This window comes from Phodopus roborovskii, unplaced genomic scaffold, assembly GCF_943737965.1.
Source record: "Phodopus roborovskii unplaced genomic scaffold, PHOROB, whole genome shotgun sequence".
Lineage (NCBI taxonomy): Eukaryota > Metazoa > Chordata > Mammalia > Rodentia > Cricetidae > Phodopus > Phodopus roborovskii.
This window is the reverse complement of record NW_026125264.1, coordinates 4,068,789-4,088,557: the sequence shown is the minus strand read 5'-3', so window position 1 is coordinate 4,088,557 and position 19,769 is coordinate 4,068,789. Positions and strand designations below refer to the sequence as shown.

At 45.6% G+C, this 19,769-nt stretch overlaps 1 protein-coding gene across 1 annotated transcript; it reads left to right on the top strand.

Moving 5' to 3' along the window:
- Positions 1-582: 582 nt before the first annotated feature.
- Fkbp1a (FKBP prolyl isomerase 1A) lies at positions 583-19,366 on the top strand. The gene is made up of 5 exons (XM_051193916.1): positions 583-792; positions 865-912; positions 15,254-15,366; positions 17,164-17,328; positions 18,289-19,366. The coding sequence occupies exons 1-4, from the start codon at positions 756-758 to the stop codon at positions 17,290-17,292; spliced, it is 327 nt and encodes a 108-aa protein (XP_051049873.1). The 5' UTR covers positions 583-755; the 3' UTR covers positions 17,293-17,328; positions 18,289-19,366.
- The last annotated feature ends 403 nt before the right edge of the window (positions 19,367-19,769 follow it).

The window sequence follows — 19,769 nt, the reverse complement described above, 5'->3', positions numbered from 1 at the left end:
CAAGCGTGTATGCATATAAGATGTATCTCTACATATATGAGAATTTTTTGTCTTGTTTTTCGAGATTGCGTTTCACTGTGTAGCTGTGACTAGCCTGGCACTCACTATGTAGACCAGGCTGGCCTCGAATTCCGAGATCAGCTTGCCTCTGTCTCCTGAGTGCTGGGATTAAAGGCGTGAGCAACTATGCCCGGCTAAATCTCCGTATGTATGTAAGTATGTATGTACGTACGTGTGTATATATATATTCGGACAAAAGGGGAGCTTTCATGAAGGCCAGTGTTAACACTGACTTTTCTAATGAGGAGCACGGAACCTAGGGTCACTTACAAACGTTAAGTTGGTTCCGCACACACAAAGCCTACTCACAGCTAGCGTCTTTCAAGGACAACTGGTTGTGCAAAAGTGTGACGCATCTCTAAAGTGACTGGTGGACTCCGTTATTACTGCGATTCTCAGAGAACGCAGAGGACAGTCGGGAGCAGCCTGCACTACGAGCCTTCCTTCGCAGCTGCATCCGGGGGTCTGTGGCCTGCGGACTTCCGGTCCCTCCGCCCCGCTGCCGGGGCTTCCGAGAGGGCGCCTCGCGCAAGCAGGGCGGGGCGTGCCGTGCCCGGCCGTGCGCGTGCGCAGGCGACACGCCGAGGGACGAAGCCCAGCCGCTGAACCGCCGCCAGGTCCGCTCCGGCTCCACGCCGCCCATCGCGCCGCCGCCCGCGTCCTTCTCCTCCTCCTCCGCCAACGCCGCCGCTGCCATGGGAGTGCAGGTGGAGACCATCTCTCCTGGAGACGGTGAGTAGACGCCCGCCGCCCGCTCCCCTGCCGCCACGAACAGCCGCTCACCTGCCGTCTGTCTCTCCTCAGGGCGCACCTTCCCGAAGCGCGGCCAGACCTGCGTGGTGCACTACACGGGTGAGTCTGGCGGGCCTGGTGGGGCCGGGCACCGGGGTGGGATGGGGGGGGGAGCGGTGGTTGGAGGTCGGGGCGTGGCGGCCGCGTGGCCGGCGGCCGAGGCCTGGGCGGTGGCCGGGCCCCGAGGGACAGGCCGGGCCCGCCTGGCCGAGCAGGGTTTCGGGCAGGCGCAGTCTGGTACGCCATGGGCGGTGCACGGCCCCCCAGATGCTGGGTGAGCTCATCTCCTGGCGGAGGTCAAGTGTTCCCCGCCAGGGACCCTTGAAGAACCGTTTCGAGTCCTGATGGATACCTTTTCAGTGCTTTGGGGTTCTCCCTTCAGTGCTTAAGAAGGGGATGTAATTTCTAGTCTGCCCGGCTACTCTTTCCCGGAAGAACCCTTGAATTCACCTTTCTGGGGCTGGTGGGAAACGACCCACTTGCTAAGTCATTATTGTGGCTTCACGTGCCCTTTAGGAAGTAGATAATGCAGGATCTCTTTCTCTTTGACCCACTTGCAAATCTCAGCCTGGATAGCACTGATTATCAAGACCAAAGGATGCACCGTGTCATTTCCAGTTTCCCCTTTCTGAAAGTAGATACTTTTCTCACCCCCGTTTAAAGATAAAGGAAACTGGGGGGTTGTGAGTGTAGTACGCAGTAAAATAAAAGAAAACGTTAAAGACGTGCACACGCAGCCAGAATTTTAGCATCAAGACCATTAGGATTGCTGGCCCTGGAACCATCTTTTACTCCATGCCCTTACAAGGTCCTTCTGGGATGGAGATGGGGAGGGGGAGGGTAGCTGGCTGTGACTTCATAGCTAGGCTGAGTGTTGTAGCCACAGCTGATATGAATCGGCTTCCCTCCCCCTCCTTCCCTTTCCCACCCTTTCCTTTGTCCCCCTCCCCATCCTTCCTCTGTTTCTTCTGTTCCCCCTCCTCCCCTCCACTGTAACCACCCCCACCTTTTCTGAGTGATCTGGCCAAGCTGTTCAGGCTCAAGTTGCCTACTCTCCATGATCAAGGGAAGATCCTTCCCCCCCCTCGGGAAATGACTTACTGGGAAGGGAAGAAAGGCAACTCACACCCTCCTCTCCATGCTCCCTTATTTCTGTGGACAGGAGATGGAAGGAGTGAGGACTAGAACCTTTAAAAATCTGCCAATGGAAGGGATATTGAAATCCATCTTTGGAGAGAACAGACTCTTGTCATGAACAAAACTGCAGGGTGGGTTGGACATTAAAGTCTCTGTTGTGATGGGAACACAGCCAGCACCTTAGTCTGGGAGGGCTAGTAGAGGGCTGATCATCAGTCTAGTAATCTTTGATAGCAAGTTGAAAAGGAATGGCGTTGCTCTTCCTCCTCCCTTTTTTAAATGTGTTTAAGGCAGTGGTTCTCTACCTTCCTAATGCTTTGGCCCTTTAATACAGTTCCTCATGTTGTGGTGACCCCTAACCATGGAATTATTTTCATTGCTACCTCATAACTACTCTTACACATTGTGATGTAAATATCTGTTTTCCAGTGATCTTAGGCAAACCTTGCTTGTGAAGGATTATTCAGCCCCCAAAGGGGTTATGACCCACAGGTTGAGTACCATGGGTTTAAAGGGTTGGGGATGTGAGTGAGTGGGCAAATCACTGAATTCCCACGGTCTTTTTTACCTTGGTTTTCAGCAGCCAGGCTGTATTATCTGGCTACAACTGTCTAAAGACTGGCCCTCATCCTTGCCTATGTTTTAGTGCTGCTGAAACCCAGGTGTAGGTAGAAACAACTGTCTGTGCCTCTTGGTGAACTGTCTGCAGAGAGTTTCTGGAGCCTCTTCCTAAAAGAACAGATGGCTGTGGGACCCAGAACAGCATCAGGGCTCCTAATGCCTCTTCAAGTCTGTGTTCTCCATGCGGGTGGCACCCACCCACATGTTCCCAGAACAACAGCAGGACCCTGGCACATATTAGAACAAAAGCTTTCTTTTTTATTTCATTTTGATAAGCTTGACAAAGACGCCTTAGTGAGAAGCCAGCTGTGCCTCACGCTCACAGAATAGGCTGTTCTCCTGAGGGCGGGTGGCTTTGTTCCCAAGAGTCTTTGCCACCAGCCTCCCAGGAAGAACCTGTTTGAGACCTGTGGGGGCGTGAGAGAAGGGGGTTGGTGTGCTATGAGATCACATCCGCAGCATTAAGGCTTTTAAGTCACTGGGAATAGAATCTGTCTTAAGGAACTGATCAGAAGAAGATCGGAGGAAGAGGATCTTCAAAGACAGGCAGCCCATGGAGTCCCAAGAAGGGAGGAGAAAGCCCCTATTTCTCATCTCTGGTTTTCTCTTGCTGTCAGTGGTAGAAGTCTCCAGGCTGTGCTCAGTTTTTCTGTTTCTTTCTGAATGTGGCTCAGCTTGTTTGGCTGAGTGACCAAGAGGAAGGATGTGAGTGACTGAGGTTTGAGTTGGGTGAATCCTCTTGATCATGTGTATTTTAGCTGGGTGTACATTTCTGCTGATTTAGAATGAGTCCAAAGCAACAGCCAAGGAAAGAAAGTGACCAGACCTCCTCTACCCCCCAATCCTGAATGCCAGGGATGAACCCCAGGACCTAGCCAGACATTTCAAATGCTGAGCTGCATCCCCAGCCTCAACCTCAAGGATGTTTTAAATGCTAGTAATGGGCTGACTTTGTGCCATGTTAAAGCTTCCTCTGGTGCTTTCCACAGTGCATTATGAGTGTGGCCTTGAAGGCCTCTGTGGTGCCACTGAGGATGTTGAGTGATTGCTAAGATAACTCTTGACCAAAACAGGGAGGAGGTGGTACAGTAAGCTTACACGTTTAAGTCCTTGAAGGCCAAGTGGATTCCACAGCCCCCTCCATGGGGTGCTTCATGGTCACTGTGAAGCTTATCTTAGTGCATATCCCTTTTCACTCAGCTCCAGTAGGCCATGTGCTTGCTATTGTGAGTGCAGTCTCAAGTGGATTGGAGGAATTCTTTTTTTATACTTCTAAAATGTAGCTAGCCATCTTTGTCCTTGGGATGAGCCTCCTTGTGTCTATTGAAGACAATAGTCCTTTGGTGTCAATCAGCTCAGGTCTGCCTGGGTTTGTTAGAGCTCCCAGGGAAGATCTGGCCCATTACCTTTAACTTTTCTTTAGACTTCTTCCATCTTCACTGCTTATTTTATTCATTCTTCTACCAGCTGTACTAGTTGTCGACCTGATGTCCAGAGGGAAGCTCATATTTAAGACATCCCCTCAGGTGATAGTCTTCTAGTATGTATTATTTGTCACAAAACAGTCTGGAGCTGTTTGGCCAGAGTTGTGACTAGATACCCCCCCCCCCCCTTCTGCAGCAGCAATCCAGGCACAAGATGTGACTAGTGAAATACCTGATCTAGTGGGGTTTAGCTCAAGAGGGGGTCCATGAGTGTGACATGTCAGGTAGTGAGAGACACAATGGAGAGAGTAAATTAGGGAAGGATGGAGAAGAGGCTGCTTTTAATTGAGGCTGTTGGGAAAGTCCTGATGAGTGGCCTCCCTGCCCCCCCAGTATTACTCACAGCAAATTTGGTAGTTCATGGACAGAAGTAATGCCATTAGGCATGCTCCTCGAAGGATGAAGGTCCTTGGCTAGGTTTATGTTATTCTCTGCAGTCAGTGGGCTCTGGGAACTTAAATTGTCCTTTTCTTTTGGCTTCTATGTGCTGTCTGTAAAATCAGAGTAATAGCAGCTTGTCAACTGAGGCATGTGGCAGCTATAGCCTGGTTCATATTGTACTTAGCTTTCTTGTGCTCCATGTATCAGACGGTGGAGCTTTTGTCCTTTGTGGTGGGAGCAAGGTTAAACTGTGGTCTTGGCCACAAAACTCCTTGGAGTGGTCAGACTTAGGCACTTAAGATAGAAACAGTTGGGCGCACGCCTTTAATTCCAGTGCTCAGGAGGCAGAGCAGGTGGATCTGGTTTAAGGCCAGCCTGGTCTACCTAGCAAGTTTAGGCTGACCAAGGCTACATGGTGAAACCCTGCCTCAAACACAGAAAGTTTGAAGTGGTTGGCTCCAACCAGGATGACCTATTTCACAGGTGGAGAAAGAGATGGAGTGGAATGAATGCCCATCTATAGCCACACCTCCAGGGTGTGTGCACAAGAAAAGCTATTTGCTGGCAGTAGTTGTGGCTACCCCATGTGAGTAGCTGTGTGGACAGGTTAGGGTTTGCTTCTGTTGTTGCAGATTTCCTCAGCTTGGTAAGGTGTGGGCACTGTGAAACTGGATACTGCCGTAGAAAGGTTGCTTTCCCCTGGTACACAAGTACTGTTGTTTTCCTTCCACAGGTAAGGGCAGCAGAGGCTCTTTTGTCTTCTCCAAAGCATGCTTCTCCTGTGTGGGTGCTACTATTCATAGAGAGCCTTTGAAAGAAGGAAAAGTGAAAACAGCCATACTCTGTGTCCCTGAGTGCTACTGCCTGCATGGCATGGGGTTGCATTTTTGTTACATGTACTATTACTATCGACTCTGACCATATCCATAGTTCTATAACCGTGGTTATCCATCGTTCTATAATCAGTGGTTAGCTAGGCTATCTTTTTTTGGGGGGGTTGTTTTGGTTTTTCCAAGATAGGGTGTCAGTGTGTAGTTCTAGTTATCCTGGAACCCACTATGTGACCTTCAGCTCACAGAGATCTGCCTCCCAAGCGTGGAATTAAAGATGTGCACCACTCTTCTCAGTTTAGCTTGAAATATCCTGATGTCTTACCTCTGAAGACAGGAGCCCCTGCTAAGAATGAGGGTATCCTCCTTATTTTCTTCTTGTGACATCCAGTACAATGCAAAGTGATCTGGTGATATCCCAGGCCAAACTCAGTGAAATGATCCCAGTGTTCTAGTTCTTCTGAGTTTCACTCCCTGCAGTGGAATTGTCTGTGTGTCTTGGAATTTGCACTTTCTGTCCCAGGAGCTCTGACTACTCAGGCAGGCCCTAGGGGGAGGTCTCTGCCCCTCTCTTAAGTGCTACTACATTTGCCTCCACTCCCACATTCCAATACTGTGGTAGGTGTTTCTGTTTCCTTTAGGCTAGAAAGAGAAAGTACTTAACACCACTACCACCATAAACTCAGCCTTCTCTCTGTTATTCGGTGATGGTGTCTGAAGGTGGAAGAAAGCCTTGGGCAAGTGACCATACTGTAGAGCAGCCAGCACCTGTAAGCCAGAACTGCCTGGAAGAAGTGGTGCTTGTCTTAGGTGTCCTTGCCTCAGGTAGGCAAGAGGAAAGAATTAATTAACCAAGCATGTATATGCCTAGAGGGTGAAGGTGTCTTTGATTTCTCTATATGCACTGATTATGTGCAAGGTACTATACTGGATATCAAGAATTTAAGAATGAAGGAAAACAATTTCTATACTCTTGTAGATCTTTAGCTATACTGGAAAAGGTATAATTAATACAAAGATGTATTGCTCATTAATGCTAAGGAAAGGGTCAGGAAAAGGTCAAGATTTTAAATGGCAAAGATCTCAGTGAGAAAGTGACTTTAAGATCACTGGAGGATTTAGGGAGTTAATCCACAGAGCTATTTTGAGTAAGAATTCAGGCAGTGTAACATAACAGCAAATGTAAAGGACTAGGAATGTACTTGATGTGAATGCAGCCTGCAAGGAAGAAGTGCTCTAGACGCAGAGATGTGTGAGGGATCAGAGATGGCAGCTCTTGTGAGCCACTTTAAGGATTTTTAGATTCTTAAAGAGATGAAGCGCCATGGTAGGGCTTTAAAAAGCAAGGGAAAATAAGGTCTGTTTGTATTTTCAAAGGTTCAGTCTGGTTCTTTTGTCTGGTTTATGCTGAAGGGAGAGTAAAAGCAGAACAGGGGAGCCAGGGAAGGGTATGAACCAGTCTGGAGTAGTAAACCCTAGAGCAATGTATATTATCTCCAGTGAGCCACTGTTGATGTCTCGATTAACATGGGAACTGAATGACATGCTTATCAGGAAAGTTTACTCTACTTGTGTTCTTCATATTGTTGTACTCTGCTTGTGTTCTCCTCTCATTGTGGATCTTGACTTTGAAAATTTTGGTCACAGAATCTAAAGGGATTTGGCCAAAGGTAAAAAGTGTTTCCACACCGTTGGACATGTGTTTCCTTGCATTTAGTGGACTAGGCAGGTTAAGGGCTAGCTAGACCTCTGGCCATACCATTCACCTAGGGTGAGAAGCAGCCCAGTGCATGAAGGTCACACTGGGAAGCAGTCACGAGGCCTAGATGTGGACTAAAACAGGTCAGACACTTGTTGAAGAGCTATTGCTTTTTCCTTGAGTATGGCAGAGTTTTCCAAACACCAATTTTGTCTTTGTTTTCTTACAATAAAGTCTCTTTTGAGAACTCTTAAATGCCAAGCCTTTTTTTCCAGCCCCTCACTGGTGTCAGCGTTCTTTCTGTCTTTCCTGCCTGACTCATTGCAAGCACTCAGCTAGACTGATCTAGTCATCCCACACTTCACTGACCTGCGTGCTGTTCAATTACATCATCAGTGTATCCACCATGGCTGGCTTTGGAAACATAACAGCTGACTGCTCCTCTGTCCTCTTTGGGGAACTTAAAACTCATGGGAATGTTGTCTGTCTAACATAGAAGTTACGCAGAAGGGGTTTGGGAAGTTTCTGTGTCTAATAAAGAGGGAAGGGAAACAACCTGTAGTGCTCCCATCTGGAAAAGTCCTGAGTGCTTTCAGTTGTAAGTCTGCAGACTAACTTGCCTTAGGATGGCCCTCCTTCCATTCAACAGCTTTGCTGGTTGTGTGTAGGGAACTCATCTGTTTTGGGTTAGCAAGCCCTTTTCCCTCTCCCATTGGCAAATGACAGGAACTTTGTTTTGGTTTTAAAGGTTTGGGAATGTTTGGGTTATTTGATGATTTTATTTGATTTAAATATAGGGGTTTAAATTTTTCTCTTTATAACTTCCTTTATTGTGGTCAGTGTAAAATACTACCTGTGAAAACCTCATGCAAAGATTATTGAGTTCAGTGAATGTACTTTAATTTCAAGTACTGCATCTTGAGTCTTCTGTCATGTCTCCCACCCAGGACATATTGGACTCTGCCTCCCACAAAGCAAAGTGTTCCATAAGTAATCTGAAACAATAATCAATGGGCCTGCCTTATGGATTTGAGTTTTGATCTTGGGTCTTCACTGTTGACCTGAGCTAAGCACTGGTAGCATAGCCTAAGGGCACAGCCTAAGATGATCACATCCTAGGGCACTCTGGTACTCTGCTTGGCAGGTGCTGCCTATGTCTATTCCCTTTGACAATTGTGATTAAAAGCTCTGGGTTTGACTGATGGAGTGTTTGCCTAGCATGCTATATGGAGATACATTTGATTCTTTCTCCAAACTCCTTTGTTTTACTCCTAATACCCTTCTCTTCTGCAAGGATTTGAGTCTGATTCCTCCCAGTGAGATGTTGCATGGGATAGAAGTGGCTTGGGCTGTGTGCAGCAGGAGCCTCTATTCTTCTGGTGGTCTTGTGCTTTACATTGAACACCCCCAATTCTTCCCATTTTTCTCACTGATTAGAAATTAGAACCCTTTCTAGGAGCATCCCTCAGTTGCTACTGCCATATAAGGAAGAAGGACTAAATATGGAAGGCTCCTGCTTCTCCTGTCCTGCTGGTTCAGGCAAGTGGAGCCAGGGGCTGAGCCACATGCCACCAGAATGTAGAAAAGAATCAAGCTCTGCAACCTCGAGCTGCAGTCAGGCCTGGGTGCCATGATTTCAGATTGAGAACAGTGAATCTGTAGCTCTTCAGACCACTTCTCAGTCATGAGGTGGAGTTTGTGTTTAGTCTGAAATGGAAATGGTCACTGCTGCTAGCAGGTCTAAGTGTGGCCTTGAGAAAGCTTGCTGTGTGTGAAATGTAGCTTTGGTTGCCTTCTCCCTAGTGAGCCTTCTTTTCTTCTAGAGAATTCTGATGGTAACCTGGCAGGTGGCTCCCTTGCTCAGGAGCTCCTGGCTCCAGCCCTTGGGACTCCAGAGTTGAAAGGGATTGAACACTGCTGAGACTCGACCTGTCCCTTTCTCTTTGCCCTACTTCTGTTCCCTGTGTTGGACAGGAGCTGAGCATATGCAGGGCTATGCTCAGTAAGCGCCACTACCTATTTTTTTTTTTCTGTCTTTGCAGGCAGGGTCTCACTTTGTTCTAGCTGACCTCAGAATGATCTCCCCCAGCTTTCAGTATAGACATGTACCTCCATGATCAGCAACCTACTTTCCTTTTTAAAGTTTTGTAAGGCACAGTTGTTATACAATAAGTGCCACATGTTTAAAGAGTTCAGTTTTAGCTGGGTGTAATGGCTCATACTGAAAATTTAGCATCCTGGAGTCAGAGGCAGGAAGGTTATGAGTTAGTACCAGCCTCTGCTATATAGTAAAATACAGTCCTAAAGACCACAGCAGTGTGCAGTTTAAGACCTGCTAAATTCCCTGTGAAGTTCCCGTCTGTTTCCTTCCATAGCAGCTAATGTGCTTTCTGTCACAAAACTTAGTTTGCAGTTTTCTTTCGAGTCAGGGTCTTTAGTTTCTGTGTAGACCAGGCATGTCTTGAACTCACAGAGATCCTTCTGTCTCTGACATCCTGGAATGCTGGGATAAAAGATGTGTACCACCACACCTGGCTAGTCTGTGATTTAAAAATTACTTACAAATGGAACTGTATACTGTATAGTATAGTATTTAGTCTTCTAGTTTCTTTTAGTAGATGTAAGTATTTCAAGATTCTTCTGTCTTCTGTGTATGGATAATTTGTTCCCTTTTGTTGCTGAGTATTTTTCTGCATATGGGTTATGTATCCATTCACCATTTGGTAGGTACTTGGGTTGGTTCTTAGGATTTGACTGTTAAAAATTGCTCTCAATGTTTGTATATGAGACTTTGTATGGATGTATACTCTCATTTTTCTAGGATAATACTGAGATATAGAATGGCTGGGCCATATGGGACATGAAAGAGTAGGTGACTCTGTTTTACATTCCACCAACAGTGTAATGTGCTCCCTATACTTGATGCGGCCAGTCTTTTAGTTATTCAGCTTAATCAGTAATATCCCTCCTGATGGTTTTAATTGCACTGTGTAATGACTAAGAATACTGAATATCTTTTCATGTGCTCACTTGCCATTTGTGTATATCTGTTTTAGTGAAGATAGGTTCAAAGCCTTGTCTTACTTAATGGGCTTGTTTTCTTACTCAGTTTTGATACTCTGTTGTATAGCTCAAGTTGGCCTTTGAACTTGGCAATCAATCATCCTTCCTCATTCTTGCCTTGGTAATTTTTTTTAATAACATAATTTTTTATTGATTCTTTGGGAATTTCATATCATGCATCCCAATTTCACTCATTTCTCAGTCCCCCCATCAGCTCTTCACCTGTATAGTACCCCCAAAAAAGATAATAAAAAAAAATTACAGCCAAAAGAAACAAAACTTCTTTGCTCCACCATCTTTCCCACCTTCTTTCATCCTGGTGGTGTTGAGGGCTGCAGTATACCATTTTGTTCAGTCAGCTTTATTTGCAATTATTCATTGCAATGAGTCATTGGTCTGGTTCAAGGCCTCTGGTTCTAGTACACATACCATCATCACTGGACCCTCATTGAAACTTCTCTAGGATGTCAATGAGTAATGGAGATCCTGTGGGTATTATTCCACAGGACTAGTCCCTTCATGTGCTGCAGCAGGTCATAGATGGGGTAGATGGTAGGGTGGGCCAAACCAAGGCCCTGGGTGGTACCTGAGCTGGTTAGTCTAGGCCATTTGGGGCTGCTCCCCCTTAGACAAGGGGAAGAGCCAGGCCTCCTATGCCCATGCCATCAAGGCCAGTTTTCCCAAGTGTGGGAGGCCAGCTTTCTTGATGTGTCCCATGAGGATCAGGGCCAGTGAAGACCTTAGATTTCATCATGCATGATTCCTATGGCCCACAGTGATAACACAAGCCACAGATATCAACACAGACCCCAGCTGCAGCGGGACCATGGGCTCAGACATGGCCCTTGGCAGCAGATTGAGCCAGGATGTCACCATGGTCCTTATATGCAGCTCAGGTCACCCAGATCAGTATGGCCCGGGCAGTGGCATGGCTCTTGGATACCAGCATGGTCTCAGGTGGCTGACCAGACCCGGGGCCTCTTCACAGTACTTGGTAGTATCGGGCCACAGACCCATACATGGTCCTCAGCAGCAGCCAGGGTTGGATGTCACCATTGCCCCAGGTGGCAGGGTAGGCCACTCAGATCAGTATGACCTCAGCATCTTTGTGGCCTTCGATGGTTACAGGAGCCACGTCTGGTAGTTATTTATATGCTCTGGGTGTATAGAATCTTCTTCCTGGTTGGCTTGCCTTTTCCAAAAAGTTAGTTTGTTTGTTTGTTGAGACAGTTTCTCTGCATATCTATCCCTGGCTATCCTAGAACTCACTCTGTACACCTGGCTGGCTTCAAATTCGGATCTTCCTGTCTCTGCCTCCTGAGTGCTAGGATTAAAGACGTGCCACCATTGCCTGGCTAATAATTTTGAATGAATTTCAATGTTTAGTTTTTTTTTTTTTTTTCTTTTTTGTAGCTTGTGCTTTTTTGATACCAAACCTAAGAAATCTTTGCCTACTCTCAGATTGTAAGGATTTCCTTGCCTATGTGTTCTTCTAAAGAATTTTATAGGTTTAGCATTTACATTTAGGCCCATGATGTATTTTGAAGTAACATTTGAGGGCTAGAGAGACAGTTCAGGACTTAAAGAGGACCTGATTTCAGATCTCAATGTAAAGCTGGGCATGATAGCACATAACCCTAGTGCTCTAGCAGTTAGGTGGAAGATCAAGGCCATCTAACCTGGAGTATGAAACAGTGAACAAGAGACAGTCTCCAACAAGGTGGATGGTGAGGACTAGCATCTAAGGTTGTCCTTTGGCCTCCATTTGTGTACTATGGCACATATATGTGCATTCACGAACACACAAGATGAAGTAATAGTTGGTATAGTGTGGATATGAACCCCAGTTTTCTAACTTGTATATTTGGAGCAGGGTGTGGCTAGTGGTGTGTCTGTTTAGTCATGCTGCTTGAGGACCATCCTTGTTCCCACCTCAGGAAATTCCCAAGGATGTGAGCTGGAGCCACTGGAGGCTGGCCTTGGTTATTTCCCAACTTTGAGAGATATTTCCCAACTTTGAGAGATTACTGTGTGCCTAATGTTTTAAATCTAGTTTTTGTTGAGGTTGTTTCTTAGGTATTATGAAAGGGGGGGTGTTAGTTTGTTTAATGGCTATTCAGAGACAGTATTGTCCCTTTTCCTTCATCTTGGTGGAAAGTGGAAAACTTTGCTAGCTGTTTTCCATCTGCTTTTCTTGTGTTCTGCTGTCAAAGCTGAGCAGCATAATTCTCAGAAAACTGCATGCACACTTAAGCCTGCCTTTCACATTTCTGCTTTCCTCTGATTCTCTTCCTTCTAGAACTTCCTGGCCCTTCAGCTTGGGCCCATTGTTATACCTATTTGACTCTCCTTACCTCTGGGGACATTTATTTAGCCTTTAGAATTTAAGTAGTGGGCTGGAGAAGTGGTTCAGTGGTTAAGAGTACTGGCTGCTTTTCCATAAGTTCTGAGTTCAATTCCCAGCAACCACATAGCAGGTCACAACCATCTATAATGGAATCTGATTCCTTCTTTTTGGTGTGTGCATACATGTATGTAGCCAGAGCACCCTGATACATAAAATATATCTTTAAAAAAATTCAATTATGGGGGGAAAATCCTTCAGCCCCAAAGAATACCTCCTACCCGCACTTCTTGTGAAGATAAAATAGGTAAGTTTGACAGGAAATGACTATGGAAATAGTACATACATACATCTAGGACTTACACTGGCCTTTGTGTCTGCTCTATACCATTTATAACTGGTAGTCTTTGGGGGCGGAGCTGTAGCTACTCCTAGAAAGTTGATGCCATAACAGGAGTCGAAGGGGGGTTGGTTCAGGCACCCTCTGGTCATGCTTTTCTCACAATTAATTAATTAATTAATTTTGAGGCAGGGTGTCTCTGTAACCTTGGCAGTCTTGCAACTTGCTCTGTAGACCAGGCTGGCCTTGAACGCACAGAGATTGTTAATGTATAAGAGCCTTTGTCTGAATATATGTCTATGTACCATGTCCTGGTGTCCATGAAGACCAGAATATGACGTCAGATCCCTGAAGTAGAGTCACAAACTGTTGTAAGCTAGTATGTGCTGTGTGTGTGCTGGGAACAGAACCTAGGTCCTTTGGAAGAACAGCCAGTGCTCTTAACTACTGAACCATGTCTCTAGCCCCCTTTCTCTGTTTTTTTCCTAGTAGATTCTCGAAGACAGTTAAGCTTAAAGGCCAGGGACTACTCTTTTGTCTTGGGCCCTAATTCAAGGCCTGCTCAGAGAAGCCCAGACCAGGAAGAGGCTATTTCTGGTTATCAGTTATCTTTCATGGTTCACAGTTCTTGCTGGGCTAAATAAAGCTTTTTGCTAGAGCCAGGTCCCCCTGTTCATTGGCTCTGACCTTGGGTAAACTACAGAGCCTTGGAGTTGGTTTCCTTATTTCTGTTAAAGCAGTCTCATGAGCAGAATGGAAAAGTTTGTCCATAAAAAGGATTCTGAGAATCTTAGCATCTCTTTTTCCCTAACTTCAGGCTCAGTTGGGGGGGTCCTGTGACTGAAGTGAGCTAGCAGTGGGCATGCATGTGACCCTAGAGACTGATCTCATTACCAATGACTGTCACTGTTGCTTGTCAGTTCTTGACCAGGTGGTGATTGTATTCTGGTAAAAGAGCAAGCTAAGTGTAGTCTTATGATGCCACCTCCTATTTCTTTATAGATGTGGAAAAGGGATAGGTCCTGTTTTCCTTGTGTCCTTCAGGCAGTGTGAGGCCATTCTGCTCAGGACATCCGTCTTGACTCCTGCTAGGGACAGCAGCCTCCACCCTGTTTCCTATTTGGTTAAAGTCTAGAAGTCTGGCCACTGTGATAACGCTCACAGCTCACCCCTTGTTTTCTCAGTCTACTGACCAGAGTTGACATTGTTTTTCAGGTTGGGATTTTTATCAGAGTTTCTACCCTTATAAACACATACACATGCACAGGAGAATTCATTCTCTCTCTCTCTCTCTCTCTCTCTCTCTCTCTCTCTCTCTCTCTTCCTCTCTCTCTCTCTCTCTCTCTCTCTCTCTTCCTCTCTCTCTCTTCCTCTCTCTCTTCCTCTCTCTCTCTTCCTCTCTCTCTCTTCCTCTCTCTCTTCCTCTCTCTCTCTCCTCTCTCCTCTCTTCTCTCTCCCCTCCCCCCTCTCTCTTTCTATAGATCTTCAAACCCCTATTGCATTGCATAGCAGTTCTGGGTTCACCACTAGCTCTCTGCAGCCTGGGGTTGCATTGTGAGAGCTTTCAGGAGCTCATGGTCAGCTATCCCAGCTGGCTGATAGTGGCTTCCGGAGAAACCTATGCAGGGATGTTTTTGAAAAGGGAGCTGCAGATGTCTGCCATAGATGTCTCCTCTTTTCTCACGGCGCTCACTCTGCAGTCTCTGGCTGGGATTCCCTTTTCATTGTGGATTGTCTGTGTCTCGGCAAAGCAGTGTGAGGGTTTTTGTCTAGTTTTGCTACTTGAGCAAATTACTTCTTGCCAGAGGTTCATCCAAAATGGAGTGTGCTGTGAAGACTCAATCTTCAGCTAGCATGTTTGGTTATCCAGGTTATTTGCTAATTTCTCTGAAGACTGGCAATTCAAGAGCTGGCCTGTGCTTAGGTTCCTGTTTAGTTTTGTCATTGTTCACTTGTTCTTAATAAGACAGTATCAGTGCTGGGGAAAGCTGTCCTCCTGTTTTCTCTTTCCCATGATGCTGAGTGGATTTTTCTCTCTTGATTAACACTTTACTCATCTGCCATGGAGAGCAGCAATGTATATAGTCTTAGCCAGCCATGAGAACGGGGTTGGGAGAATATGCTGTGTACTTGTTACATGTGTACTGTGGCAAAATTGGAGACTACTGCCTCTTGCACTAGAGGCCCTTACAGAGCAAAGGAAACCACATTCCAATTGAGAAAGCCCATGGTGCTGGGAAGGCCATGACAGTTCATGCTGTAATTCCAGAGCAAGGTAGCAGCTCAGAGTGAGGTAACAGACTGCGTGGCGTCAGGCCTACTGCTTAGCTGCTCAACAAGGCCACAGGAAATCCTCTAGAGATAATACAGTTCTCTAGGCTAGAACCTGACTCCCAGGCATGCTGGCACTGCTGTGGGGATGGAACCTGTGCTGCTTTCTAACCTATTTATTGTCATTCTCTTGGTCACATGTTAAAACTGCCTTTTTTTTTTTTTAAACAGGAATGCTTGAAGATGGCAAGAAATTTGATTCCTCTCGGGACAGAAATAAGCCTTTTAAGTTTATGCTAGGCAAGCAGGAGGTGATTCGAGGCTGGGAAGAAGGGGTAGCCCAGGTATGCTCTCCTTTGCCTTGTTTCCTAGCGTCCACCTAACACCCCACAAATAACTGTCTGTGAGGATTCATTCTTTATTTCTTTTAAAAGGTTTATCACATTTATCTGCATGAGGAATATTTGCCTGCATGTATGCATACACATTGCATCTGTATCTCATACCCTTAGTGGTTAGAAGAAGACATTGGATTCCCTGGAACTAGAATTAGAGATGGTTGTGAGCTGCCATGTGGGTGTTGGGAACTGAACCCAGGTCTTCAAGAGGACCTTACTGCTGAGCCATCTCTCCAGTCCCATGGGGTTTCCTGCATAATTTATCACACTCTCCTTGCCTTTACCTGCACAAAATTGTCTGGAGTTTATTTCTTCTTTCATTAACTTTGGCCATACCTGAAAATGACAGGACCCATGCAATTGGATGCTCTCTAGTGGGCATGGGTGCTATAATTAAGTTAACTAGAACCCTAATGAGGGCCATTGAGTTTTTCCCAGTATTTTGGTAGAATAAACAATACTGCATACCTATCTGTCTTGCAATCCATACATGTGTGCAAGTATTACTGAAGGGCAAGTTCTAGAAAATAGGCCCAGTTACAGCCTTTGTAGGGTTATACACTGAAGTGTAGTAAATGTACCATCAATCTTTAGGTCACTTGTGGATGACAGAAAAGGGGTGGAGGGAGAAAAGACAGAGGCAGATACTCCTCAATTTCTTGATGCAAATTTGGCTCCATGTTACTAGATACAGGGTCCTGCTACAGGTGCACATTTGGAAGATTCCCTTTTCATCTAACAGCGTTTTGGCCATGTTTCCATGTTGTATCTTAAAACTCCACTGGGATCTTTCTGATGGCTAATTCGTGGTGTGGGCATGTGTATGAAGTTATCCCTTGCCATGGGCATATAAAGGTTGTTAGCAGAATATCCTAGAAAGTAGAATTGTTGAGTCAATGGAAATAATTATTTTGAGTTTTATTAGATAAAGCCATGGATTTGAGCCAGCTGTGGTAGTTCATACTTGTAATCCAGAACTTTGGAGGCTGAAATAGGAGGATTTCCCATGAGTTAAAACCTGCAAAGGCAGGTGAATCTCTTGAGTTTGAGGCCAGCCTGGTCTACAAAGCAAGTTCCAGGACAGTCAGAGCTGTTATACAGAGAAACCCTGTCTGAAACCACTCCCATTCTCCCCCATGCACCTCCCTTTAAGGGGGGGGGGGAAGATTGTAAGTATAAATGTGGTAATGAACACCTGTAACCCTACTTGACTTGAGGCAAGAGTATTACTGTGAGTTTGAGGCCAGATTGTACTAGGTTACAGAATGAGATCCTTTGCCCTCCATTCCCCCAAAAAAGATACAAATGTAGTATAGAATGGTGGACTGACTGTCCTCAGATTCTAACCTGTGTTGATTCTGTTTAAGCTTTTTTTTTTTTTTAATAGTCAGCCGTCTGTGTGCAGAGTTGCCACATCCATGGATTACAGTAACCATAAGTGAAAAGGCTGCATCTGTATAAACACATGCTGCCTTTCCCCCTTTCTTATTTATGAGAACTGTTTGTAACATCAGTATGTCCTGAAAAGTCAAGAGGGGTTTTTAATTGCCATTGGGTCCCATCTAGTGTTAACTGCCCGCCTCCCAAGTGTGGTGGTTGCCTGCTGGATGGGCAACTTCAGCCACTGGAATATCTTGGTTAACACTGTCCTGGACAGGGGCACCAGGAACCAGCTTGGCTTGTGCAGGGATTTGGGCATTTGTCCAGCTGAGTTTAATCCTTGTTTTTTTTTTTCCTCCACAGATGAGTGTGGGTCAGAGAGCTAAACTGACAATCTCTCCAGACTATGCCTATGGAGCCACTGGGCACCCAGGCATCATCCCACCACATGCCACTCTGGTCTTCGATGTGGAGCTTCTAAAACTGGAATGACAGAAGTGGCCTCCTCCCTTAGCTCCTTGCACATGGGTAAGAGTACTTAATGCTGAAGGACTCTTAACTGCCTTTGTTAGACCTAGTGTTTGGTAGAGATGAGGACAGAAAATAAGGACAGAGCTCTTATCCTGTTGCTGTAAAAATTCACCAGTCTAAGAGCAGGATGACAATGTGTTTCTAAGGAGTTTGTGGGGATGGCAGCTGTTTTTACATATGTAGCTTATTGAATTGAGGTCTTTGGAACACAGGCCAAGTTCCTAGTGCTAGCATTTTAGACATTTAGAAGGAAACTCTTTCTGACTTTGTTCTGCCCTGTGCTTCTAGAAGCTAGTAAGAAAAACACTTTTATAGGAGCAGCATGTTATCTTGAGCAGCCTCAAAGAAGGCAACTTGAGATCCTAAAGGAGACCTTCGTAGTGAAGGGCACAGGGCTTAATCACATCCATGTGGTGGCAAAGTAGATCTGAAGCCTGTTTCCTGTGTCCCCTCTTCTTTCATTCTTAGAACATTAAGCTCAGCATCCTAGTATTACAGCATTTTTCTTGTGACTATTAGACTGTCTTCACACATGAATGTCACCCTTCCAACTGGCCCAGACTTTGCTGTTATGTTTTACCCTTGGAATCCAGAGGCCACAGCTAGGGCCTGAGTGAGTGAGGATGCTTTTAGAAACTTGAAGGCAAGATGGATCCTGATGATCATTGTATTGTCAGCAGCATTGAGAGTGGGAGGGACAGCCCTTTTCTGTTCTTAGCAAGCTCAACTTAATGTTGCATTAACAAGAGAAAAGCCATATGACCCACTTGTGGCAAGGTGAGCACAAGAAGGTTACTTGCAGGGAAACTGAATTAGCTTTCTCCAGCTATAAGAAATGGCCTGGTTCCAAAAGACCTGTCAGATGCTCAGGATGTGACTTGGCATGATAGATATTATTGTGGCTGTCCACACAGAACAATGAGTGAGTGGAACTCACAGATTTTCTGTCCCCAACAGATCTGCCATGGAGGGATCTGGTACCTCCAGCCGGGTGCACATGAATCCATGTGGAGCTTGTCCTGATGTCCCACCTCTTTGTATAAACACCTACCCGACTGAATGTGTCCCGTCACTGAGCTTTGCTTCGGACACCTCCATGTCCTCCTCCCTTTCTGTATGTGTGTTGACCTAAACTATGCCATAAACCTCAAGTTACTTGTTTTGGGGTGAAGATTCAGTTTCAGTCTTTCAGATCTAGGTTTCCAATGAAGTATATTGTCAAGTATTAACAGCACAATCGATGGGTTAACTTTAGAATAGGAATTGGTGTTGGGGGTGGGATTTGCAAGAATTTTTATTTTATCTTATTTTAATTTTTTGGATGAAAAAAATATCTATTATATATTAAGACATTCTTGCTGCTGTGCTGCAAAGTCATAGCAGATTGGAGATGCTGTTGAGGGCTGGATTTTTCCCGTGAGGGAGGTCCTGTTAAATTGAAAGCCCTGCCCAAACTGAAGTGGGAAGGGAAGGAGCGAGCTTTTGCTTCTGACAGCCCTCCCACCTTCTGAAACCGTCTGCCTTTTAAAGCAGGTCCCTTTACTGCTGTGTTGGACACTACAGTACCTGTCCCTGGGTCAGCAGGGATCTCTGAAGCCTTCTTTATGACCTGGCTTAATTTGTTTTTCATCCTATGGTTTTTCTAATGAATTTTCAGAACTTTTGTAACCTTGTAACTATCCAATCTCCACTTCCTAAATTTTAAGAACTTTAATGGAAAGTTTAAATTGAAGGTGCTGTTTGTAGACTCACCACCCAATGGACGCCCAGCTATCACTACAAATCCTTGAGTGTTCTCTAAGAAAATGATGCTGGTCATCACAGCTTCAGCATCTCCTGGGTTTTGATGCTTGGCTCTCTCTGCTTATCTCAGCTTCCTGGCTTCTTTTCCCCTTCTTCAGTTCCTTCTCACCCTTTGCTGTCCTGTGTAGTGTTTTGGTGAGAGAAAGTATGCTTTAGTCCTCTGCCCTCTGCACCACATATGCGGTTCAAGTTTTATTATTGCAATAAAAGTGCTTTATGCTGGCTTTTCTCAGCTCTGTGTCATGGTGGTTGCTTGCAAATGCCTTATACCCTTAGCACAGAGATTGGTAGGTATATAGGGCCCTAGGTTATATCCTGACAGTGTAGCAGTGAAACAGCCTTTCCCTCTTTGGCCATGTTGGGGGATGGGGGCAGCAGACTTAACTCAGATGAACTGCCTGGGTGGGGCCAGGCTAGGGCGGTCATTAGTCCTATTCTCCTATCTCACATCCCTTAACTGTTCTGGGGTCACAGAGAAGTAGAGGATCCAAACTGCTTTTAACAGGGAGTCCAGCTGGAGAAGTTCTTTAAGCAAATGTGTGAGGGATTATGGAGAGGATGTAGGGATTTAAATCTGTGTCCTTCGTGAGATAATATGAAAAAACTGCCTCGTTATTTTCTTGTCCCATCTTCCC

Excerpts from the sequence above, each read along its gene's own strand:
- Fkbp1a (XM_051193916.1), top strand. The coding sequence starts at position 756 with ATGGGAGTGCAGGTGGAGACCATCTCTCCTGGAGACG. Across the intron at positions 793-864 it reads GACCATCTCTCCTGGAGACG|GGCGCACCTTCCCGAAGCGC; the intron begins GTGAGTAGACGC and ends GTCTCTCCTCAG. Across the intron at positions 15,367-17,163 it reads GGGAAGAAGGGGTAGCCCAG|ATGAGTGTGGGTCAGAGAGC; the intron begins GTATGCTCTCCT and ends TTTCCTCCACAG.